At 43.8% G+C, this 25,414-nt stretch overlaps 1 protein-coding gene and 1 non-coding gene across 2 annotated transcripts in view; one reads left to right on the top strand and one right to left on the bottom strand.

Moving 5' to 3' along the window:
* The window catches only part of Atxn10 (ataxin 10), a 125,045-nt gene that overhangs the window by 5,898 nt on the left and 93,733 nt on the right, over positions 1-25,414 (top strand). Inside the window, exons 2-3 of the mRNA XM_021183843.1 lie at positions 15,439-15,630; positions 20,849-20,931. Of these exons, the coding sequence (XP_021039502.1) occupies positions 15,439-15,630; positions 20,849-20,931 (275 nt within the window). The remainder of the gene's footprint in view (positions 1-15,438; positions 15,631-20,848; positions 20,932-25,414) is intronic.
* On the bottom strand, positions 9,132-9,321 carry LOC115029489 (U2 spliceosomal RNA). Its single transcript, XR_003835063.1, has one exon. It is a non-coding gene; the product is annotated as a U2 spliceosomal RNA (small nuclear RNA).

Here is a 25,414-nt window from a genome sequence, read left to right as displayed (position 1 = left end):
TATCTAGATGGGTTGTTGGGTTATATTGCAGTTTTCTGCCTGTAAATTAATTTCCCGTTTTATCAGTTGTCCCCTAAAGAACTCACGGAGTGTGGCTGAAGGACCCTGGCCTTTTCTACTCACTGCGTAAGTGTTACTACTAGTTAGTAAAAACAAATGTAAATAGTTAGACCTGGGACTGACAAGGTGGCTCAGTGGGTCAAAGCTCTTAATCCCCAGACTCTGGGTAAAACTGGATGTGGTGGTGTGTGTAATCCCAACGCTCCAAGAGAAATGGGAGGCAGAGACAGGAGAACCATGGAGAAGCTGTGGGCCAGTTAGCAACACTGCAAAAATGAGAGAGTTCATGCCTCAAAAATGAGGTGGAAATGGATACTTCTAAATGTAGTTCCTTGACCTTATTTTAGTTTAAGTTTTAATTGCAGTGACAAAAGGAAAGTTTTTATTTCAGCTTACACAGTCTGTCACAGTCAATCACGGCCTGTCACATAGGGAAACCAGGGCAGAAACTCAAGGCAGGAACTGTGCTAGAGGCCATGGAGGGATGCTGCTTTCTGACTTGTTCATCATAGCTTGCTCCGCCTGCTTTCTTATACTATTTAGGACTACCCACCCATGGGAGGCACCACCCTCTCTGGGATAGGCCCCCCCACCCACATTAGCCATCAGTCAACAAAATGCCCCACAAGTCACAAGCTTGCCTATAGGTTAGTCTTGTGGGGGCATTATCTTGACTGAGAGTCCATCTCTTCCAAAATGACTAGTCAGCATAGAGTAGCCAGTATAGACCTCCATATATGCACCATGGCTCTCATGTACCCACTTGCTCGCTCACTTGCTCATTAGTCTGTACCCCTACCCCCATCCATACACACTAAAAGAAAAAAGTAAAGATGACATGGTAAAATTGTAAGACAAGGAGAAGGGTTGGGTATTGTGTTTGCTAACGTTGTTAGCAATCTGGTGCTTGTGGGTTTTACTTCATGAACATTTTCTCTATGCCAGCTAGCAAGTGCTTGTGTTGTTTCCAGAAGCTGAGTATGAATAACTGGAACTCTAGGCAAAGAGAGAGAGAGAGAGAGAGAGAGAGAGAGAGAGAGAGAGAGAGAGAGAGCCAATATAAGAATGCCCTGTGGGCTGGTAACTGCTACAGTCAGTTGAGGCTTAAATCCCCAGGAAACACATAGACTGTATCTGACTTAACCTTCTGGAGGCACATGGCTTAAGTGGTTGATTAGCCTGTTGGTTGATCATTGGTCCAGATGTTGGCTGGCTGGGTCCAGGTGTGGACTGAGGCCTGTTCTAAGGTGTAGTCTGCTCTTCTGCTTAGGTCTTCTCTGGTCTGAGACTGTCGACTCTGCCAGTCTTCAAGATAGCAGCTTTGGAGTCTAAGGGTGCTGGGAGGAGCACTGTCAGACAGGCTATTGATCTCTTGCTGAGGCTATCATAGGGTCAGCTTATATCTGCCATACTGGACTTTACCCTGGGATCACCCTGCAGTCTGGATGCATCCTGTTGCTAAGGGGTCTGAGCCCTTGGCTACATTTTCCCTTGTTACTCCAAGGGTTGTCACTGCTTTTTCCATGGTGTCACTAGGCATGAAAGTACTCAGACATCCAAGTGGGCCCCAGAGTTCTAGATCCTTTCTTCAGCTCTGGGTTTTCAGGGTGCCCAGAAGTGATGTTCTTTGTGTTGTAGTAACTGCCGTCTTTGCCCCTTGGTCCCCTGACTGAGAGCCCACAAAGGTTCTCTGTAGATAGAGTTGTTGAGACTTCCCTTTTGCACTGCCTGATGGAAGTCGTCTTTCCTGAGGTTACATTTTTATTTGTTTGGTGTGTGTGTGTGTGTGTGTGTGTGTGTGTGTGTATAGCAACAATATGGCCTACATTGTCCTTGTACCATGTGAGTCTTAGGAATTGAGCAAAGATGGTCAGGCTTGGCTGCAGGCACGTTCATTCCTCTGAGCCATCTTGGTAGACCGAAGTGTTCTTTTGGGCTCTAGGACTTAGTTCAGTATAGCCTAGGGTTGCAGTGTTAGGACACAAACTGTCAGTGGGTCGTTGGGAATAGTGAGGGCAGCAACCAGTTTTTCCTGTAGCTACTTTTCTCTGTGAACTTTTACCTCAATAGCTTTTATTGAGCGAGAACTTTTTTCCATGTCTCTTTTCTGAGCTCTCTCCTTCCTCTGTGAAAGTTATATTTTCTTGTACCTCATCCTGGTGATCCTGGCTCAAAACAGGTATTTTGGTGAGACAGTAGTAGTATTAGAGATCTGGGTTTCTTTTTCCTGCGCAGCCACCGTCCTTGGCCAGGTCCTTTCTGTGACGCTCTCTGTGCTTCCTCCTGGACATGGCTTTCTGTGACGTCTGCATGTGACTACAGTGTCTGCAGGTGTTTGTTTGTTTTAACCTTCACATGCAGAGGAGTCCTGTCCTGGCTTTGTGAACCACATAGTGTTTCTGGACAGGGGACATTAGCCTAATCACCCAGTCCTCAGTTACAGGATTCTTCTTTGTGGGTACGTTGGCTTTTTAGGTTCAGTTGAGTGCTCCCATCCAGTTTCTGTGTGTGAAGTTATATATATTGTTCATAAGCTAGGCTATACCTTTTTAATTTTTAAATACTGAATTTTTTTAGAGAGGAGGCAGGTGTTACAGTGTGAACTAATTACTGTCTTTATTTCATAATGGAATGCCCTTCTTATACTTTTATTGAGGGGAGGGAGGGAGGGAGGGAAAGAAAGCTCGTATGATTGAGTTCTTTCCACTATGGGGGGTCCTGGGGATTGAACTCGGGTTTTCAGGTTTATTACCTTATCTACCAGGCTACCTCAGTAGTTCGTTAGAATTCCCTTTCCCTACTGGATAGCACTCTTTTTGAGAGCAGGAACCACCATCTTTGGGGCATCTCCTGGCAGGCCTGTGCTGTTTTGATGCTTAATGAGCATTGAATTGAATAGAGCATTGAGGATGAGCCAGTTGGTACCTTTGAGAAAAGTCACTTAACAGTGTGTCTTAGTCAGGGTTTCTATTCCTGCACAAACCATCATGGCCAAGAAGCAAGTTGGGGAGGAAAGGGTTTTATTCAGCTTACACTTCCATACTGCTGTTCATCACCAAAGGAAGTCAGGAAAGGAACTCACACAGGGTGGGAACTTGGAGGCAGGAGTAGATGTAGAAGCCATGGAGGAATGCTGCTTACTGGCTTGCCCAGCTTTCTTTCTTTATGGTTTTTTTTTTTTTTTTTTTTCCGAGACAGGGTTTCTCTGTGTAGCCCTGGCTGTCCTGGAATTCACTCTGTAGACCAGGCTGGCCTTGAACTCAGAAATCTGCCTGCCTCTGCCTCCCAAGTGCTGGGATTAAAGGTGTGTGCCACCACTGACCAGCTCTCAGCTTGCTTTCTTATAGAACCCAAGACTACCAGCCCAGGGATGGCACCACCCACAATTGGCCCTTCCACCTTGACCACTTGAGAAAATACTGTACAGCTGCATTTCCTCCAGGGAGGCTCCTTCCTCTGTGATAACTTCAGCTGTGTCAAGCTGACACACAACACCAGCCAGTGCACAGAGCTAGACAATTACTTTTAACACTAAAAAGCTGTTTAGGACGCCATGTTATGTATTCATTTGCTTAACCACCTATACTGTTGCTTTTCTCATTGCTGTGGCCAATGAGAAAATATGCCAGTGTGCTCATGGCTGACAAAAAGCAACTTAAGACTTTGACTCACTGAATAGAGGTTGTCATTTCATGGTGGCATAGGTAGGACCTGTGAAGCACTGTTCACATTGATCTAGCGAGGAATCGGGATGGGTGGGGTGATGCTGCTGCTCAGCTTGTCTTCTCTCTCTCTCTCTCTTCCACCTCTACCTACAGTTTGGCATCAAGCCTTCCCTCAGTTAAACCTCTGAAGAGACTGTCATAGACACGCCTAGAGGTGTATCTCCTAGGTGATTCCAGAGCCAATTGTTTTGACAATGAAGATTAAGGTATTTAAGTTTTGTGAGGGCAATTATAGTTCATATAGTAAAGTGAGCAGTATTTGGCTTGCTTATGTACCAAAGTATGTACCAAAAAAACAGTACACGTGTGTGACATTGACTTTATCAGTGTCTGGAGACTTCTTTATCTGTGCACACACACTGTGATATCCCCTCATGCTTTATTTACCATTTCACTTCTTGTGTTGCTAAGGTTTGAGTATGAAATGACTCCCACTGGTTCATGTACCGAGGACTTGGTTGTCAACTGATGGGTTTTTAGACTTGATTGGATCCTGACTGCTCTGATCAGTGGATTATTCCCTTGATAACTTCATCATATAATTGCATTATTGAGAAGTATAAACAATAGGAGGTGGGGGCCTCATTGGAGGTCGTAGGTCACTGAGGATATGACTCTAGACCAACGTGTCTCAACCTTCCTAATGCAGTGACCCTTTAATATAGTTCCTCATGTTGTGGTGACCTCCCCTCCCCAACCATAAAATATTTTGTTGCTACTTCCTAACTGTAACTTTGCTACTGTTATGAATCATGATATAACTGTTTTTGGAAATAGGTTTGCCAAAGGGGTTGCGACCCACAGGTTGAGAGCTGCTGCCCTAGAGGCTATATCATGCTTTGGTCCACTCGTGTGTTTCCTTTTCTTGTCTTCTCTGCCACATGCGTCTGCTAACAGAATATTCCACCCAAGCATGCAGAGCTGAGAATACCCTCTGAGGCTGTTAGGTACTCGGGTAGAGTGGCACAGAAATGATCAATAGCATTGCAAATCTTTTTGATCTGTAGGCCTGTGTTCTGTATTTTTGCTTCTTTTCAAGACCATCACAGAGTATTAAAAGCACATAATTACCTCAGAGGCTGGATTCTTATTTGACTCTGCACTCCCAGCTCTTCCATTCACGTCTAGCACATATGAGCACTTGATCATATTTTTATGATTTCTTGAGTCCTTATATGTATTTTACAATAAAAGCACAGGAGAGAGACTCTAGTTAGAAATGTATAGGAAACACCACTGTGACAAATGGCTGGTTTCAAAGGATGGAAAATGACTTGGGAGAATCTTGAGTTGCTTGCATAAATATGTTGACTAACTTTCATGAAGAAAGCAAATAGATTAAGCCCTTTAGAGGTCAGGATACCACAGGAGTAAAAAATAAATCTGTCTATCTGTGTACACTCATACACATGGGTTTCCCCTAAACATTACTGTACTGAGCCTGTGGCCAGCAAGTCTTTGAAGAAGAACAAAACAAGTTGCCCCCAAGCAAAACCCAGACAAGTCATCAGCTTAGTTGAAGATGCCATGTGGCATTTTTGACTCAGCCATGATTCAGTTCAATTGTTTGAGAGAACATCAAGTTCCTCTATAAAAAGAATTGTGTGATGGCAGTCTCCTTTATTTTTACCTATGCCATGAGCTGGAATACCGCATGGAGCTATTTGCTAAGGTGTTCTGACTCAGCTTCAAAACACAGAAATGCACAACAGGAGGCCACCTCTCAGCAGTTATCTTAAGTGGATGAAGTAGCCAGGAAGGAATTTGAGCAAAGCAAATAAGGGTATGTTTGTGACCGCCAGAACCCTGAGGAGGCCTTCCATTCCTCCCGTGTTTTGTAGTGGTCACTGGACCCAAGGGTGTGGTCAGTGATCTGTGAGTTAAGGATACTGAAAGGTGAAGGCCCCTGGGATTGTTGTTCAGCTGGCTGAATCAGGCTCTCTGATGGCCACAGACTAGATAAGCAGTAGCTGTGTGTGCGTGGTCCTTTCTTATTATTCCTTGTTATCGTCACCGATGAGTTTATATGGACAACACCTAGAATAGTGGCTAGCACATGGTTAGTGCTATTTAAATGTTAACTGTCTTTGTCCTGGTCACCATACTTATTGGATGAAATATATCAGTATTTTATTGAAACCTCAACAAGAGAGACTTTTTCCCTACACTGACCTGTGAATTCAGTGCCGCTCAGAATAACATTTCAGAAAACATTTTGTTAGAAATGCTACTTCTGAGGACAAGCCTTTCCCAGAGACTCAGCGGCTCTAGATGGACTAGTTACTCCTCTTGATTGTCACGTGGTATCAGACTTCTCTCCACTATATACACCCTGACTCTTGTTCTTTTTCTTTTGGTAATATTTTTATTTTAATTATGTATATGTGTCTCTGTGTATACTTGTAAGCGTGGTGCCCATGGAGGCCAGAAGAGCTGGGGTCACATGTAGTTGTGAGTTCCCTATAGTGGATATTGGAGCCAAACTCCCGACCCCTGTAAGATCAGCCAATCTCTTGGTTGTTGAGCCACCTCTCCAGCCCTTTTTTTTTTTGCTTATTTGTTTGAGATGAGATCTTGCTATGTAGCTCGTATTGTATTGTCCTTTAACTCAGCCCTCTTGCCATAGCTGCTCAGTGCTGAGGTTACAGACATGCACCATCTTGCCTGGTTGCCTCCAGCTTTTTGTCCAGCCATGGTAGTATCTGTTGAATCAACCTTGCAGTTTAAATATCTGTGGGCCACTGCACCTTATTCTTTGAAACATTTAGCTTTAGCTTGCTATTAACTGTGAATTGCTTTAATTGTCTTAAATTTTGGTCAGTGTTTGCATAGGTAATCCTTTCATTGACCAACCGTATTTCCTTGACTGTCAGTGAGTGTGACTTTCACATTGCTACATGTTACACCTTACCTGGACCTTATTTCTTTTTCTTTTCTTTTCTTTTCTTTTCTTTTCTTTTCTTTTCTTTTCTTTTCTTTTCTTTTCTTTTCTTTTCTTTTCGAGACAGGGTTTCTCTGTATAGCCCTGGCTGTCCTGGAACTCACTTTGTAGACCAAGCTGGCCTCGAACTCAGAAATCCGCCTGCCTCTGCCTCCCAAGTGCTTGGATTAAAGGCATGCACCACTACCGCCCAGCTTTGGACCTTATTTCTAATCTGCATTTAATTCTTCATGATCAGTTTCAGTAGCCCCTGGCTCTGAAACTTGTCTTTTCTCTATGATCCCCTCCTTTACATGTCTTTAGCATAAACCTGTAGCCTATGGATTTCTTTCTCTAGCTCTATGTTTTTTATTCTCTCCCTAATTTCACATTTCCCTTTTTAGTTCAGTTTGGATTCCTGGATCTAAACATTTCCACACACCCATCTCCAATTAAATTCCACCCGTTTGTGTTGTCACTCAAATAACTGAGTGAGGCTAGAGATCAACAGCCATGCTTAGCTTACTGCTCTCTTTAAATTGATGATTGCTATGTAGCCATGCTGATTGGCCTTTAATTTTTGACAAGTAATAATTGTATGCATTTATAGGGTACACTGTCTTGTTTTGGTATTTATGTAATGTGAAATGATTAAATAAAGTTTATTGACATAAACATCAACTCTCAGACCTATCATTTTTTTAGAACAAAACTATTCCTTAAGTACAGCAATATAACTTGCATATTAAATAATTAAAATAATTTGATATAGCTTTATACAAGAAAGAAAATCTCACATTACAAACCTTGGAGCACATGAATCTCTCTGGCAAGGAAAAATAGAATAGATATTGTGGGTAGACTTCATGGTGTGGGGGGGCTATATGGGGGGAGTGTGGAGGATCATTTTAGGGGCAAGGTAGAAACCTAGGGCAATGGAAACTCTAGGAATCTATGAGGGCAGCCCCAGTTAAGACTCTAGTAATGGAGGATATGGAGCCCCAACTGGCCATCTCCAGTAACTAGGCAAGACTTCCACTGGAAGGCTTGGGATACCAGCCCAGCCACAAACCTTTTGAACTACAGTTGTCCTGCCTGCAAGATGTGCTGGGGTAAAGGTGGCACAGGAATTGTGGAAGTGGCCAACCAATGACTGATCCAGCTTGAGCCATGCCACACCATGAGAGGGAGCCCATCCCATACACTGGCAGAGGGCCTAGAGGGCCAGGAACCAGAAGCTGGATAGCCAAGACCTAGGGTAGAACCAAACATCGTGGGAAAAAGAAAAGAAATGATACCTAATAGTCATCAGAGAGGCTCCATCCAGCACCTGATGGAAACAGATGCAGAGACTCCCAGCTGAACATTAGGCGGAGCTCAGTGAATCCCATGGAAGACAGGGAGGAAGGATTATAGGAGACAGGGGCCATGGACACCACAGGAAAACCTGCAGAATCTACTAATCTGGGATCGTAGGGGCTCACAAAGACTGAATTAACAGGGAGCCTGCATGGTCTGACCTAAGTCCTCTGCAGATTATGTGTTGTGGTTGTGTAGCTTGACCTTCTTGCAGGACTCCTAGCAGTGAGAGTGGTGGCTGTCTCTGAAGCTTTTGCCTGCGTTTGGGACCCCTTTCTCCTACTGAGTATCTCATCTAGCCTTGACATGAGGCTTTGTGTCTAGTCTTACTGCAACTCGACAAGCCATATTTGGTTGATATCCATGGGAGGCCTGCTCTTATCTGAAGGAACATGGAGGAGGAGTGGATGGGGCAGAGTTTGATGACACACAGACTGGGGGTGGGGGGAGGGAAACTGAGGTCTGGATGTAATATATGAGAGAATAAATAAAATTAAAAAAATTAAACTCAAGACATTGGAAAGAAAGAAAAAAACCTACAATAAAGACCCTAAACCCCTCCCCTCATAATAGTGTTTTTTTTTTTTTTTTCTGGCTGGGCCAGTAGTGGTTCACACCTTTGATCCCAGCACTTGAGAGGTGGATCTCTGAGGTCAAGGCCAGCCTGGTCTACAGAGCTAGTTTCAGGACAGCCAGGGCTACACAGAGGAACCCTATCTGAAAAAACAAGACTAAATAAATAAATAAATAAATAAATATTTTAAAAAATGAATAAAAGAATCACTTTTTCAATTCAAGAAAAGAAACCCCAACCTTTACATGTCACTGCCTCAAAGGACTAACTCATGTTGTGTTTAGTTCAAGAATTTTTTAAAATTTATTTTTATGTGCATTGATATTTTGCCTGTGTTCTTATCTATGTGAGGGTGTCAGATCCCCTGGAACAGGAGTTACAGTTGTGAGTGCTGGGAATTGAACTTGGGTCCTCTGGAAGAGGAGCCAGTCAGTGCTCTTAACCACCGAGCCACCTTTTCAGTCCCTAGTTCAAGAATTTGAATGCCTCCTGAAGGGGGTACCCTATTCTCAGAGGTAGTCCAATACCTCTGAGAGGTCAGTGTGTGCAGTGGAGGGAGAAAGTATATCCATCTCTCTGTTCCTGAAACCCATTTAATATATTGTCCTCAGTTAAAGGACATATCAGTTATTAAACTGATGCAGATACTATGCTGGACCTTAGCCAAAAGGCCAAGAAGCAATAATTTTATTTTATTTTTTACAGCTGAATAGCATTAGACATATGCTGATGGATTTGGTATTATGAATATGCTTCTGGTAGGGTATGGTTTTTTTCCCCCAGTGTATGTTCAGGAATGGTGCAGCTGGGATATATGTTAATGCTATCCTTAAGTTTTTTTAAAAAAAAACTTTTTTTGATTCCTTTTTTTTTTTTTAAACTTTATTTATTTACTTATTTATTATATGTAAGTACACTGTAGCTGTCTTCAGACACTCCAGAAGAGGGCGCCAGATCTCGTTACGGATGGTTGTGAGCCACCATGTGGTTGCTGGGATTTGAACTCTGGACCTTCGGAAGAGCAGTGAGCCATCTCACCAGCCCTGATTCCTTTTTTTTGAGTTTTACATCATGCACCCGAGTCACTCTCATCTCCCGGTCCCCTCATATCCGCCCTTTGCCCTTGCAAACTCCCCATCAAAACAAAACAAAACACACACACACACGTACGCACACACATACACACACACACACAGACACACACACACACACACACACAGGAAAGCATCTCATCATGGAAGCTGTAGCATGTCACAGTGTCTCACAGTTTTTCGCTCTGTGCACACATCTTCACTTACAGATGTTCACTGCAGTGAGTCATTGGTCTGGTGCAGGATGTCTGGCTTCCGTGACAGTATTGGATTCTCATCAGGACTCATCCTGGTTATCCTGTTGTTGCCCTGTGTCATGGAGATCCTGCAGTTTTGAATCAGGAGGACTGGCCCTTTCACACATCCCAACCGTTCTCAGATGATACAGATTTTGGGGTGTGCCAACTCAGAGCCCACTCAGAGCCCTACTCCCCCTTTTCTGCTCCACCAGAATAAGCTCTCCAGCACTGCTCTAGCTAGGCTACCCAATGCCACCATTGGCAGAAGACAGGGCCAGCTTTTCTACTCTCACACTCTTGGGGCCTTTGTCAGTCAAGGCCAACTCCACTTTATTGCCCGGGTGAGGTGCAGAGCCTGCTCTCCCAAGTGCTGCAACCTGTGAGAGATGGGGCCACCTTTCCAGAGCACTGTAGCCAGTGAGGGGCGGGGCAGTTCTGCACAGCCCCTTAGATGGTCCCTGGTGACTGCCCTGACCAAGGATATCCTCATGTTCTCTAGTGGTAATATGAGCCTCAGACATCAACACCAACTCCTGCTACTACTGTGTAGTCACAGACTCAGCTCAGATACGGCCTCAGTGGGCGCTTGGCTAAGACATCACCATGGCCCCAAGTGGTGGCGCTGGCCACTCACAGCAGGCTACTCTCCTCCATCCTACGCTAGTTCCATCTGTCTTCATAACACTCGAGCTGCTCCACTTCTCTGTCTCTCCCATCTGACCACCACATACTTGCACACTGTGCTGGCTCCTGCTGCGGGCTGGCCAGGAGGCTGGTGGGTCCCTGGGTGACATCTTCTGTCCACATGGTAGCAAGTGAGTGTCTACCGCCAGCCTGTGCTGAGCACAGATTCTTGGATGGCATGGTGGCCAGCAGGTCCTTGTCTGTCTTCCTCCTCCAAGCTGTGCTATCCGGGTTTGATTTCTATGTGTCGTAACCATAGAACAGCTGTGGCCACCAAGCCAGGCATCATTCTTGGAAGAACAAAGGACTGCCATCTGCTCTGCCCCTGACACTGCCACCAACTCGGTGTCTCTTTGCCCATTACCTGGGGAGTATAGGTGTGTATGTGGGGGTGGGGGGGGTCTTGTGTTTATGAGTGCTACTGCCCTCAGGAGCAGAATGGTGTTGGATCCCCTAAATCTGAAGTTACAGGTGGTTGTAAGCAGCCTGATGTGGGTGCCAGGAATGAACTCCAGTCCTTTTCGAGAACAACTAGTCATTTTAAACCAGTGAGCTACCTCTCCAGCCTTAACACGGTAGCGTTGTATTTGTATCCAGCCATATTCATAAGTGTCATCTAAGCCTGCCTTTCTGGTAAAGAGCAGAGTTGAGAAGTTGTTTGGGGGAGTTTCGGGCTGTCAGACTCTAAAGTATTTGCTGAGACGCTCTTTACACATAACTTGTGACCTAGCAAAATGGCTTGGTTAGGGCTGTCAGGGACCCCCCCTGAGCTGGATGGCCTTGGTAAAGGTGGGTGTCACAGTTTTGCTGTAGGCTTCTTGTAGCAGTTGATCATTTAAAAAATTTTTTTTTTAAATTTCTAGTTTTGATCAACTAGATCAAATAGGCAAAGTTTTATGGTTTTATATAACAACTAGCAATTAGGAGAAAAAAACCCCCATGAACTTTTAATTATTTTCTAAGCAACAACAGTTAAAAAACTCTAAACACATAAGCCAGCATTTTTTTAATGTAGTGGTAGGTATTAAGAATACTTTTCTTAAACAAGTGAGACAGTCTTAGTTGTAGTTCCAGTGTCTAGCAGTTAGTTCCTTTTTAGTAGGAGGTCCACTGATAAATTAACTGTAAGGTGTGTACATAGATGCTGTTTTAAGCCTGTCTAACCTGCGTCACATAAGCACAGGTAGTTTTCTTTAATTTTCCTCAAACAGGACTTGCCAAGACCAACAAATGTGTTGGAACTTGAAGGAAATGAAACTCTACCTTTTGTGTAACTCAAAGGAATTTTTTTTGTCCTCTAATACAGCATTTCATTTATACATTGTCTTCAGGGTATGCATTCCTCTCTAATAGGAACGTCTAACGGCTGAAGTTTAATCGTCTTCAGAAGCACTCTGCCTTCTGCCGTGAAGTAGCTAAGCTCCTTAAAGCTTTTGTGAATATTTTTGTTAGTTTGGCTAAAGTAGGACTGACAGCGATTATTATTAATAATGTTTGTAATATGGGAACGACTGATCTTTACCAGCTGTTTCATTGCCATTAATCATTACGTAGTTAGATGCATTATGTTGTCTTGACTGTGGACACAAGCTTTGCATAACTGTAATGTCAAGTAGGTTTTTTTTCAGGGCGGTAGTGGAGGGAGAGAAGTGGGCGAGGCGATGCTTTCACTGTTGCGAAGAATGTCCTGTCCTCCCCGATCCAGTAAACCAGTTTCATCTGTCTTCATCTAGTACTTCTGTTATGTCAGCTAGGGTTAATGGAATCCATAGCGATTTGCCCTGTGACTATGGAGGGATGGTTTTTATTTTTTCCTTTTCAGATTGTTGAGGGAAACAAACATTTAAGACCTATTCTCTGTCTTCAGGGAGTTTAAAATACAGTGAATTTGGGCTATGGACCCTCCTTACAAGTTGATCTGTTTAGTAGCTAATGGCGAAGGAGAAAGTAAATATGCTAAGTAGGACTCACAAGACATCTGTCTGCATTAGGGCCACATCTTTACAAGGTGACTGTTTTTCAAGTTCCAGCATCTTGGATAAGACAGAGAATTACATGCCAAGTTCTCACAGGGAAAGCCCTGGGTGGGCACAGTGTGGCAAGTGTAGCCTGCTGGGAGAGCACAGGCGAGCAGAGCATGGAAGGTCGGAAGTGCATGTGTGCAAGGTGCTTTCCGGAAGCCATAGACCCTGACAATGATCACGCTCCCAAGTTATTTTTCTTTGTTTTACAAACACAACCTATTTTGTTTCTGAGAGATGGTGTAATGTGAGCTTTCTGTGTAGAAGCTATTTATAGTTATGTGGATTTCAGGAGTCTTTTAATGGGTCTTAAAAGTTCAGCCATGTGCTGTTTCTCTTTTTAAAGCATATTAAGGGCCCAGTGCATCTATGACAACTGAACATGTAACACTGGGAATTATATTTGTAGGTTAGCTCATGAACTTAACAGTTCTATGGTCTGCACACTATAAAAACACCATTATTCTCAAGAGTGACTGTCTTCTTTCGTCTGTAGCTGTAGTTTTGCTCCAAAGCTCGTGCTGCTTCAGGTGTCAGTTTCTAGTAAAATGAGGGGTAAGAGATCAAGGAATGGCTTAGTGTTCAAGGGAAGACTGTTGATGTAGGCAGTGGTGTCTGTGCTCGTCACTGTGCTTGGGTATTTTTTTCCAGTATATTTAGTAAACCTTAATGAGAGTGTAAGTAAGTGTCTGTCCACCCGTCCGTCCGTCCTTCCTTCCCTCCCTCCCCCTCCCTCCCTCCTCTCTCTCTTTTTTCCTTCCTTCCTTCCTTCCTTCCTTTCTTTCTTTCTTTCTTTCTTTCTTTCTTTCTTTCTTTCTTTCTTTCTTTCTTTCTTTCTTATTTTTTTCATGACAGTATTGTCAGCAAAAGTGTCTTACATATGTCATTGTTTGATACAGTTGCTGAGGAAGGTGCATTTCACATTTTTGTTTCCTCACTAAGTCACTGAAACATTGGGTCAAAGTTTTATGACCTATTTGGAAACAGTCTTGACTGGTGCGGTTGGGTGGAGCACAGACATTTTTGTGTTTTCAGTCCTGCTCCGCCTCCTTCTGCAGACAGGGTTTCTCTGTGTAATCTTGGCTGTCCTGTCCTTGAACTTGCTCTGTAGACCATACTGCCCTCAAACTCATAGAGATCCTCCTGCTTCTGTCTCCTAAGTGCTTGGATAAAAAAATGTGCACCGCTACTGCCCAGCTGCTTCTCAGTTTTTAATTAATTAATTAATCAGTACCCCGCCTTCTTCCTGAAACAAATTTCAGATACCTTAAAAAAATAGACAAGGGAAGAGGGTAGAGTTGTGTAGGTCAGTTGCTTAACACGTGGGAGGCCCTGAGTGTGGTTCCCTAGTGTGGTCCCAGAGGTAAGTGAGGAAACTGGAGAGAGGAGAAAATCCAGACCACGTGGGATTCCCACTGCTGTAAAGTATGAGCTATACAATGACCTCTGGATTTGTCCCAGGCCCAGGCATAAACAAGCATGGGATGTTTGTCTCTGCAAGACTGAAAGATTCCACAAAGTGCACAAGAAGCCAGGGTGCTGAAGTTCATAGAAAAAATCATGCCCTGGTCCTGTAAAGGGAGGGAACGTCTGTGCTGTGTGTTTGGTGATTGATGTCTAGGCACCCCGTGGTCGTTCCTAGGTTGGAGTTTCTGTGGTCTGGTTTACTCCTGTGATTCTACATTGAGAATGGAGAACACTCATGGTCAAGACTGTCTGAAAGGGTGTCCAGTTTCCTCCTTTTTTTTTTTAAAAGAATTATTTATCTATTTTATGTATATGAGTACACTGTAGCTGTCTTCAAACACACAGAAAAGGGCATTAGATCCCATTACAGATGGTTGTGAGCCACCATGTGGTTGCTGGGAATTGAACTCAGGACTTCTGGAAGAGCAGTCAGTGCTCTTAACTGCTGAGCCGTCCCTCCAGCCCTTTTTCCTTCTATCTTTAAAAGCAGATTGGTGTTTCTTTAGGGGATCTTAGGATGAGGAAATTAGTTTTCATTTCAGTACCAAATTGCACCAAAAAATTGTCATCTCCAGAACTATAGAATGATAGTAGGCTATACTGTGGCACGACAGAGACTTGCGGAGACTGAGTACCCGAGAGTGCAGCTGTATGTAGGTCATCTCTCTGGCACTCATTTTCATAGGCGAGCCGGCACCCCACATCCCTTCCTGTTTCCTGTGGCTCTCCCTCTCATGTGTAAAGTTTGCTGTAGCTCTTGCTATGGAGTGGATGACACGCTCACTTGTCCTCTCAGTCCTTCCAGAATGTTGTTTCCCATAACTGAGTGCAATGTCCATATTGGGTAGTGGCAGATCCATAAGCAAGAGTTAATTCTTCTGGGCTGGTTTTGGATTGTCCTGGGGATGCAAGTACTGGGATCAGGGACCTTTAGTTGGAATTGTGACTGTGGCATTTATTGGCCAAGTGATGTGGGCAAGCAACTCCTTCCCCTACATCGTCTGTAAAATGGAGAGAGAGGATAGTGTTGATTGAAGGATTATTTCAAAGGCGGAGTGAGAGAACACATGTAAGGACTAACAGCAGCCCCGCACATAGTAGGTACCCAGCCTACACCGCAGCCCATAACTTCTGTTTCATAATGAAGGAGGTGGAAAAGAGCAGTCTAGCTTCCCCTGTCTCTGGAGTAGGTAGTTTTGGGGATGGGACATTTGGAAGTCTCTCTCTCTTTCTCTCTCTCCCTCCCTCCCTCTCTTCCTTCCTAGTTTCCAGTTTCTAACAACCTTATCTTCTTCCAGGGAAACAGCACCCAGAACGATCTTCCAGAGAGTCCTGGATATCTTAAAGAAGTCTACTCATGCTGTTGAGCTGGCCTGCAGGGATCCCTCCCAAGTGGAGCATCTGGCTTCCAGTCTGCAGCTCATCACTGAATGCTTCAGATGCCTTCGGAATGCTTGTATCGAGTGTTCTGTGAATCAGAATTCCATCAGGTAGTGACACACGCTCTTCTGAGTGGTTCTTGTATGCTGGTTAATGTTTTTGCTTTATAGTGCTGCACGTTCTTTTTCTTTACAAACCTCTACAGTGAAACACCCCTATTTCTTGTATTCTCTTGTTTAAGAAGAGGGATTATTCATCCTGCTCATAATTTGTAATTTGTTTTGAGGTATTTGATTCTTCATGTAAGAGTGATTTGAGTTTGGCATTGGTTCCATATTTCTAGGTTCTGCCAGTTCAAGTTCACATGCAGTTCTTGACCCCCTTTTAATGTTTGACCCCCTTGCAAATGTTTCATTGACCCTGTGTTTAAATTAAGCAAGAATATTTCATAATTTTCTGAGGTTATCTGTATTAAGACTAAAGCTTTGAGTACTTCCCCTTCGTCTTAAGCTGTGTGTGTTTCTGAGAAGTGCTAAGTTCAGAGCAGAGGGTGCTCTCTGCCGCTCTTTCCTTTGTACAACTCTCATACCCAGAGCTGAGCTTCTCTCCTCTTATGCAGTGCCCTCCCCCTACAAGACAGGGTTTCTATGAGTAACCCTGGCTGCCCTGAAACTCGCTCTACAGACCAGGCTGGCCTTGAACTCAGAAATACCCCGGCTTCTGCTTCCCAAGTGCTGGGATTAAAGTCGTACACTACCATGCCTGGCTTTTCCTCTTGCTTTAATGAAACAGGCTTCTTATTAAAAATTTATTTTAGAGTATTTTATTTGAAATGAAGTCAGAAGCTACAAGCAGAACGCTTACCTTTCTTTCCTGGATTTGCATGTAGAAAGGGCCTCAAGGCCGCTCCATCACTGCTGTCATGGGTGACGTTGAGCTGGTCCAGAAGACATTTGATTCCCTTGGCTGCTTAGACAGTCTTATACCTGAGGCTTTAATATGATTAATGAGATTTTTAAGATGAAAGGGAAGGAAGAAAAAAAGTTGGAGTTGTTTTAATATCAGTGCTGAGACATACCTGCCATCTCTTTGCAGGAAATGGATAGAAATAACCATAATTAATAGTTATTATTTTGCTTTTTTAGCTAATTAATTTTTAAAACCTCTTTAAAGATTTATTTTTATTTATGTGTCTATGTGATTGTCACATGTGTATTATGGGGAACCAATGAAGTGCAGATAGGGTGTGGGATCCTCTGTAGCTGTAGCTGTAGCTGTAGCTGTAGCTGTAGCTGTAGCTGTAGCTGTAGCTGTAGCTGTAAACTTCTTCCATTCTCTGGAAGAGCAGCAAGCACTCTTAACTGCTGAACCATCTCTCTAGCCCTGATACCAGGATTTGAAAACATAACTTTATGTTCTGAAAACATGGGCCAGGATGCCAGTTTCATTTGTACTTTCCCAGATCATAAAGGACAGGGGGCCTAGAACAGAGCCTGCATGTGGGCATCTTTGCTGGTCTGGCCTCAGTGGAGAGGAAGGAGGCTCTGGCAGCACGTTTGGGTCTAGGTGCCTTACTTGCAGAATCCTTGCTTTAGTCCGTGGGATAAGTGGAAGAATAGTGTGCTACAGTTTCCTTCCGGTTTTTCAGAGGCAGAGACTGTGGCTTGGAGAGGTGAAATAGCCTGTCCCAAAGTCATTGACTGACGCTTAGGGAACTCCATGCTGAAAGCAAGTCCTCGCCATGGCTGAGCCCACAAGGCTCTGTTGTCTGTGAGTCTGCCACCCTCCTGCAGTCAGTCACCTCAGCTTGGACATGGAACCCTGTGCACGTGGAGGAAGCCCTTCTGATACCACCTTTCCCTTCTCACATGCTACCAGGGCAAGACTCCTTCCTGAGGCATGAGTAGGGTAGTGAGTGTTGCTGCTTCTGCCTCTGCTGCCGCCGCCGTTGTCTGCTTTGGGCATTGTGTGTCTTATCTTCTGAGAAATATATGCCTACTATAAAAACTGCAACATTAGAAAACAAGTGCTGTGTGAAATGAAATACTCAGTCTATGCCCTGGTCACCAAGGCAAGGGCAGTGCACGTGGTCATGGTTAGCTCTCACTGTGTGCAGCTTTTGGTTGGTACCCATGAAAATAAAAAGGTAAGGGCAGCACGTTTTCTGTCATTTGATTTAGTTTCTAGTATTACATTATTATTGTTATTGATTTCTGAAAAACTCAATCATTTGAGGCATTAGTTCCCAGAAAAACATTTCTAGTCAGAAATATAACAAAGACTCCAGTGGGAACTTAGCAGACAGTCTTAACTAAAGCCAATATTTCTGAGCTAGTCAGGATTCAGATCGAAGCATTCTTATGTATGTGTTCATGTGTGTGTGTGTGTGTGTGTGTGTATGTATGTATGTGTGTTTGTGTGTGTGTGTATGTGTTCGTGTGTATGTGTGTGTGTTGTATGTATGTATGTGTGTTTGTGTGTGTGTGTGGTGGTGTGTGTCTGCACTTTCTTCCCTTGTTATCCCACATTCAGAAGATAACATGCCAAGATCTCTTTTGTATGACACGGGATATAATACAGCAAAGCAAAGAATCTGAGATCTGAGTCATGTGACATTTCAGGAAGTACCCTGCATAATGCAGCATATAACTACTGCTGCTAGGGTTGCTGTACTGTTTTGGTATAGGGCCAGCTAATAGGTAGTTAAGCTTTGGGGTCTCTGTTGCATTTCTTTTTTTTTTTTAAGATTTATTTATTTATTATATGTAAGTACACTGTAGCTATCTTCAGACACTCCAGAAGAGGGCGCCAGATCTCGTTACGGATGGTTGTTAGCCACCATGTGGTTGCTGGGATTTGAACTCTGGACCTTTGGAAGAGCAGTTGGGTGCTCTTACCCACTGAGCCATCTCACCAGCCCCCTCTGTTGCATTTCTTAATTCTTCCATTGTAGTGTGACATCAACCGAACAGTATGTGAAAAGAGTGAGCATATTTGCATTACATTTTTAAACTCTGAAATTTGAATTTCATTAAATAAAATTCACATGATGAAATTGTATTTTGATTTCTTCCCTGCAGCCCCCTTGCAGCACTTAACAAAGCACAGGGTCCCCTGCCCTGGGCGCTGTTGCCTAAGTAGACATGAGTAGAGCAGGCTGAGCATTCTCTTTCCTGAGAGCTGTACTGTGCTTTCTCTCACTACTCCTGGGAGAAGAGGCGAGGGCAGTGAGTGGCCATCTAGACCTGGGGGGAAGAGGAGAGAGCGCCTTTTGCCACATTTATAATGACCGTGGCCATTTGGAAACTCGGGCTTAATGTATGGTTCTCGAATCTGATCCAGACAACTCAGGACCTTCTCTTTAGGATGCAGACTTAATTCTGATTCACCTCGAATCAGATTCACCCATCTATCGCATTCAGATTCACCTCGAATTCATCTGAATCACCTCGAATACTAAGAAGTATTCAAATACTTCTTAGCACAACTAGCTGTTGGGGCTTTCTGAGAAACACTCTTGGTCTTTGTTTCCTGGCAAAACCAAGCTCAAATTGGAGGTCACTGCCACTTTGGAGGCCTACTTCTTTGAGATCTAAGAGTTGCTACTTGTGATACTATCTAGAAATCAGGTGTCCATTTCTGTATGACTAACTAGAACCTAAGGGTTCCACAGTTTAGTAACTCACAGAACTCAAGGCAGTAGGTTTCTGGCCCATTGGATTGCATATGGACTGGGAACATCCATGTGGAAGTCTGTGCACATCACTAGGTCTAGGGTGGGCTGAGAACCTGTGTCCTCTCTGGCTATGCCATCTTCTGGCAGTTTGATGCGTTCACCAACCTGCAGCCTCCTCAGCACCCATGGCTAGTTTTTCATTGGAGTTTTCATTGTACAGATATGGTTAATTAAACCATCAGTTGTGGTTCTTGACGTCAGGTTTCATCTCCCTCCCCTCTCTGAGGCTGAAAGCTTTTCCCTTGGGCCCTTGACAGCTGAACCATCCTGAAGCTGTGCCTGAGTTACCTTCACAGCACGAACTCAGATGTGGTTAAAGGTTTTCCTATCCTCAGGAACTCTGGGCCACGTGCTCCGGCCAGCAACAACCAGCGGCAGACTGCCTCTGTTGCTGTGTCTCTTGCCCATGTAAAGTATCTTAAAAACAAACAAACAAACAAACAAACAAACAAACAAACAAACGAGGTGTGGTGGTTTTTTGTTTGTTTGTTTTTGCTTGTCCTAGTTCACCCATTGATCTTTAACATTCCCATCTATCGCATTCAGATTACATGTTTGTGAATCCAAGGTCCCCACACTGTAAATCCATTACAGCAGCTCATGTTCAGAATGCCTTCTAAGTCTCATTAGCTAGAGCTCCTACATCCATTCCTGTAATTAGCTAAGTTTCATATCAAACTCTGTATGCTGATCCATCTTGGGACAAAGTTCCACTTTATCTGGGACCTGTAAAACTAGAAAGCAATTATCTTTTCTCAAATACAGTAGGCAGAGGATCACAGCACATGGGGCAGTGTTAGGCATTTCTTTTTTCTTTCCTTTCCACACAGCTCTAGGATGCTGTCCAAGGACTTTTGGCACCACACAGCAGAGATCACCATTCAGTACTCTAATAACACGCTCTCATCTCCTTCCAAACGCTGCCAGCTGTGCCTGCTGCATGTGTGTGTTTCTACCAGCAGTCAGTCTTATGCGCTGTGATTTCTCTCTGCCATGCTTCTTAGGGTTCTTCTAGTCTCTGCCCACTGGCCAAAGCTTTTCCCCCTTAGGTATTTGTTACAGCGGCACTCCACTAATCAGATCTGTGTCACTTTACTGTTGTTACTGTGACGTCTTACCAAAAACTTAAACAGCACACACTATTTTAGAGTTTTGAGGTTTAGCAGTCCACAGGGGATTGGCCTGGATGGTCCTTCCTTCTGGAGGCTCTGGGACAGAATCAGGTTCTTTGCCTTGCCAGTTTTCAGCCCTTCCACTTTACTTGGCAGCTAGCCTCCTTTCTCTTGGTTCCAGCGTTCTTGTGTTCTTCCTGTAAGGAGCCTTGTGCTACAAGTGGACCTCCATATAACTCAGCACAATCCTTTTACCTCAAGATCATTGATTTGGACTTGTCTGAAAAGTTCTCTTTATCAGATAGTGTAACCATTACAGATTTTGGAAATCAGGGCGCGCACATCTCAGGAAGCTGTTACTCCGTCCTCTGTAGGAGCTGTTCATCAGTTACCTCAGAGTTATGCTTGAAAGCATCATTTGAAATCCAGTATTAGGGAAGAGCACACATTTAGTTTAACTGTGTCTTAAATTTACCGCAGGAACCTGGATACGATCGGAGTTGCTGTTGATTTGGTTCTTCTCTTTCGTGAACTTCGGGTGGAACAAGACTCCTTGTTGACAGGTAATGTGCAGTGTAATGAATGGATTATTATCTTGAAAACTGTTTAAAACTAATACTCTGAGTGTTCAGTCGTGCACTGAAATGCATGTTCTGTATTTCATGGAATATTAAAGAGGTACTGGGAAGGCAAGTTGCTGTGACTTCCTTTCTGTCCTGTTGTGGGCTGACTTGTCTCTTGCTAGTTTCTTAGGCTGAGACTTTTCTTAGTCTGTTTGGGTTGCTGTGGCAAAATACTTAGCTTAGGTAATTAATGACATTGATCATTAATTACCTAAGACATTGATCACCCTAGAGAGTGGGAAGCCCAAGTTCAGGATTTCAGCATATTTATTATGTGAAAAGGGCTTGCTCTCTGGCTCAGTGAAGGCGCCTTCTTCTTGGGTCAGAAAGGCAAAGGGAGGCAAAGGAGCTCTCTTGACTTCTAAGGGGCTCTACTGCAAAACCTAGCTGTCCCTCACAGCCCTCGTCACTTCCTACCAACACTTCGGAGATTTGATCTCAGCACGTGGATTTCCGAAGGACTCAAACAGTCAGACCACAGCAGGATCTTCACCTCCTTGTCTATGGAGATAAGATTGTACAGGAGGTAATTACGGTACGCTGAAGAAGTTTGCTGTCCCCATGAGAAAAGGATAGTGACACATAGCTGCAGACCATGTAAGACACAGGGAGCAGATTGCAGTCCAATGTCCGGAAATACCGGGAGAAACCAGCACTGGCTGCACCTGAACCATGGACCTGGAGCCTCCGAAATGGTGGAAAGTAATAGTTTGAAGCCGTCTAGGCTGTGGTCTGTCCAGGCCTAGGTTCTTTGCTGCAGCGGCCTGAAATGACAGGTGTACTCACTGCTTGTGATCCTTGCCTACGTGACAGACACTGTTTTGGGTTGACTGTGAACGCCCCAGGCTTGTGTGCTGAGCACTCGGTCCTCGGCTGCTGGCACTGTTTTGGGAGGTTGTGGAACATTTTGGACATGGAGTCTAGCTGGCTGATACCAGCCATAGGGCAGGGCATACAGTCCATCTCTATTTTACTTAAGTTTTCTGCCTCCTGACTGCTCAGGCAACGTAACCGGTTATAATTTCTTCTAGTCTAGCCACAGGCTGCTCCATCTATCACTAGGCTGCCCCTTCATGATGGACTGTATCGTCTTAAACTGTGACCCACATTAAATCCTTCCTCTGTCAGCTGCTTCTCTCTGGTATTTCATCCCAGTGGGGCTGCTCCCACCAGCGACTCTGTCCAGGAGCTCACACTCCAGGTACTAAGTCTGTAGTCAGTCAGTTACCTCCAGTGACCCAGAGGGAAGTTAGCACTGCTTGTTAACGCTGTTGGTGTGGGATTAAGAGCAGTACTCAGTACTCAGTTCTCAGCTTCTCAGCTTGAAAACCTGGAAGGTCCTTAGAATATTTAAAATCATTTAGTTTTCTGTATTAGTAGCATGAATGCTTTGTACAAAAGTTATTATCTTAACAGATCATTAAATTAAATGATAGAGTTTTTATATATGACCTTCATGTCCAAGGAATTGAGACATTATGAATAAGTATAAATTATTTGGTATAATCTTGACCTAAGTATTCGTGCTTGCTGGCTATGTAGATTATAGGTTAAAATAATTGTTACAATAAAAAGCAGATTCAATTTACAAATATTTCCTCATCCCTGTTCCCCTATAACATGAGGGCGCATATGTTAATGCTACCTTACCTATCTCAGTGGATGGGTAAGAGCTAGAGGTGGGGCTGTCTTCTCACAGCACCAAAAGGAATCCCAGACTGAGTCAGTGCTGCGTGCTGCAGGCATGCCTGCTGCCAATTACTCTGCTCTGTGGGTGGTTTCCTAGTGCTAGCGTTCCTGATTCTTTTTTTTCCCTTTTTCTGTCTTGGGCTCCTACTATTTGATTTAGAAATCCTCTTTTAAATACATTAATAAGTCAGTTACTTGGTGTCACAGTGCTGTGATTGTGGAGCGAGCCCTTCTTCTTACCCCTTGGATTCCAGCCTGTTCCCCTCCCAGAAGATTTTCTCCTGACATTATCCCCTGTGTCCTCAGTATCACAAAGGCTGCCCTGCCCCGCAGCATCCTTGTCATGTAGTGTGGTCTCCTGCTCCCCACCGTGAAACCCGCTTTCCTTGACTCAGCATCCCCTTCTCTCTCTCTTTGTGCTGTCCAAATCTCCTGTGCAAGATTTATTTTGTTTTTCCAACATATGATAAGTGATTGTTTCATCCTTTCTTCATTGAGATGGATATAACCTAAGAAAAATAGAAAAGGGAAGATGTCTAAAAATGCTTTTATAACATAGTTATGTGGTGAAGGAATATCTTGATTGATGTCAGAATAGGTCCATGTAAGTATGTTTCGTTTTGTTCTTTCCCTTCCCTTCCCTTCCCTTCCCTTCCCTTCCCTTCCCTTCCCTTCCCTTCCCTTCCCTTCCCTTCCCTTCCCTTCCCTTTCACTTTTCCTGCCTTCCCTCCCCTCCCCTCCCTTCTCCTCTTTTCCTTTGCCCTTACTTCCCATCTGTCTGTCTGTCTGTCTGTCTGTCTTAATTTTGAGGGCACTGGGAATTGAACCTTGGGCTGCAGTACGGTAGGAAAGCCTCTCCTGCTGAACTCTATCCCTCGCCTTAGGCTCAGTGTATAAGGGATGCATTAACAGTTGGTTATAATTTAGATAGCTTCAATGCCATCAGTTTAGCAAATTGATTTTTTTTTCTGGTAGTGTGGGGTAAATTTAGTGCCTTGGGCATAGTAGGGAAGCATTTTATCATTTAGTTATGTCTCCCAGCCCTTTTAAAGTGGACAGTTGAATGGCCTTGAGAAGAGTACAGCCAATACCTGCATGTAATTAAACTATTTTCTTGTGCTCAGTGGTATAGGAAGAGCAGTTCTCCTCCCTCTCCTTCTCTGTGCCTCTGCTGACCACAGTTTTATGTCCTGTCTCTATGGACTTAGTTTATTCTGGGTTTTTCTGATGAGTGGACTTGCAGAGGGCATGGGTCTTGGATTCTGGAGCTTCAGCCCCATTGTAGCGTGCATCAGAGTGTTGTTACTTTTCTGGAGTGAGCAGGACTTTATGGTTTGTATCGTCATCAGTTGATGATCACAGGCTCTTCTCACCTTTGGCTATGGAGAATAACACTGTTAATGTACACATGCATTTTTCTGAGAGCTTGTGTTTAGTTCTTTGATGTATGTACCTAGGATTAGAATGGTTGAGCCTGAATACTACCATATTAAACATTGTTTTCTAGAAGATTCATTCTGTCTGTATCTGTCTGCCTCTCTGTCTCCATCTCTCTGTCTCTGTTTGTCTTATCTATCTGTTCCCTTCCGTGTGTGTGTGTGTGTGTGTGTGTGTGTACACCCATGTGTACATACATGTTATATATAATTGCCTATAGAGGCCAAAGGAGGACTTTGGATCCCTTGGAGCTGGAATCAGCAGCAGTTCTGAGCTGCCTTTGGTGCTTGCTCGGAGCTGAGTCTGATTGCTGATCCTCTGCCAGAGCAGCAAGCACTCTTAGTTGCTGAGCTTTCTTTCCAGCTGCCATGTTTTGAGGAGCCACTAACCTGTTTTCCAAGACAGTGGAGGCATCCACACTCCCTCAACAGTGTGTGTTCTGACTCCTGCATGTCCTTGTGGACGCTGTCTTTTGGGGTTATAGTCATCCAGGTGGACGTGAAATAATGTGGGTTTTAGTCACACTTCCCAAATGACCAGTGACAGTGAGCGTTTTCTAGTGTGTATGGGCATTTATACTAGAGAAGTATTTGTTTGAATCCTTTGTTCAGTTCCTTTTTTCTTTGTTAATTTCTTGTGGTTGTGTTTTACTGTACAGTTGTAGACGTTACTTGAGTAATATATTGCAGACAGTAGGGATTATGTGAAATCTGCAGATGAATTTGGGGAGAGTTGCCATCTTGACAATATTGAGTCTCCTAGTCCATGAAATGGGTGGGGGCATTTTCTATCTAAAAAATTTCAGCTGTGTCCATTTTAAGTCCCTGACCTGTATTCTGTGGCGGGACTGAAAAGAGGCAAGGAGAAAAAGGGAAATGAGCGGTATTTCTCACCGCCTTCTGGGAAGGGGCTGATCGGAAAGCTCCTGGGTTTTATTTGGAATTCAGCAGTGACATTTGCACTTAATGAGAACCTCAGGACTTACTTCCATAGTGAGTGCCTTCGTTCCAACCTATGAGATCGCATTGTAGAAAGTAGTTTGCTTTCACCATCTCCTAATGCTTTCTCTGAGAACCTCATTTTAGGGAGACTGTTGTTAGGGAAACTGTGCCAGTTTTTTTGTTACTGCTTCTGAGGTAAGAACTGTAATTATATTGTCAAAATAATATTTAGAGTATTATTTTCAGGCAATAATTGCAGTGGTCTGACAAATATATTATGGTCATCAAATTTTATGTAAACACAAGTATGACTTATTTTAATTGAGCTATTGATGTTGTTTTTGGCATATATTCTT

The sequence above is a fragment of the Mus caroli genome, unplaced genomic scaffold (assembly GCF_978045245.1).
Source record: "Mus caroli unplaced genomic scaffold, Mus_caroli_1 scaffold_16, whole genome shotgun sequence".
NCBI lineage: Eukaryota > Metazoa > Chordata > Mammalia > Rodentia > Muridae > Mus > Mus caroli.
The sequence above is the reverse complement of the archived record's forward strand: the minus strand, read 5'-3'. Positions and strand labels throughout refer to the sequence as shown.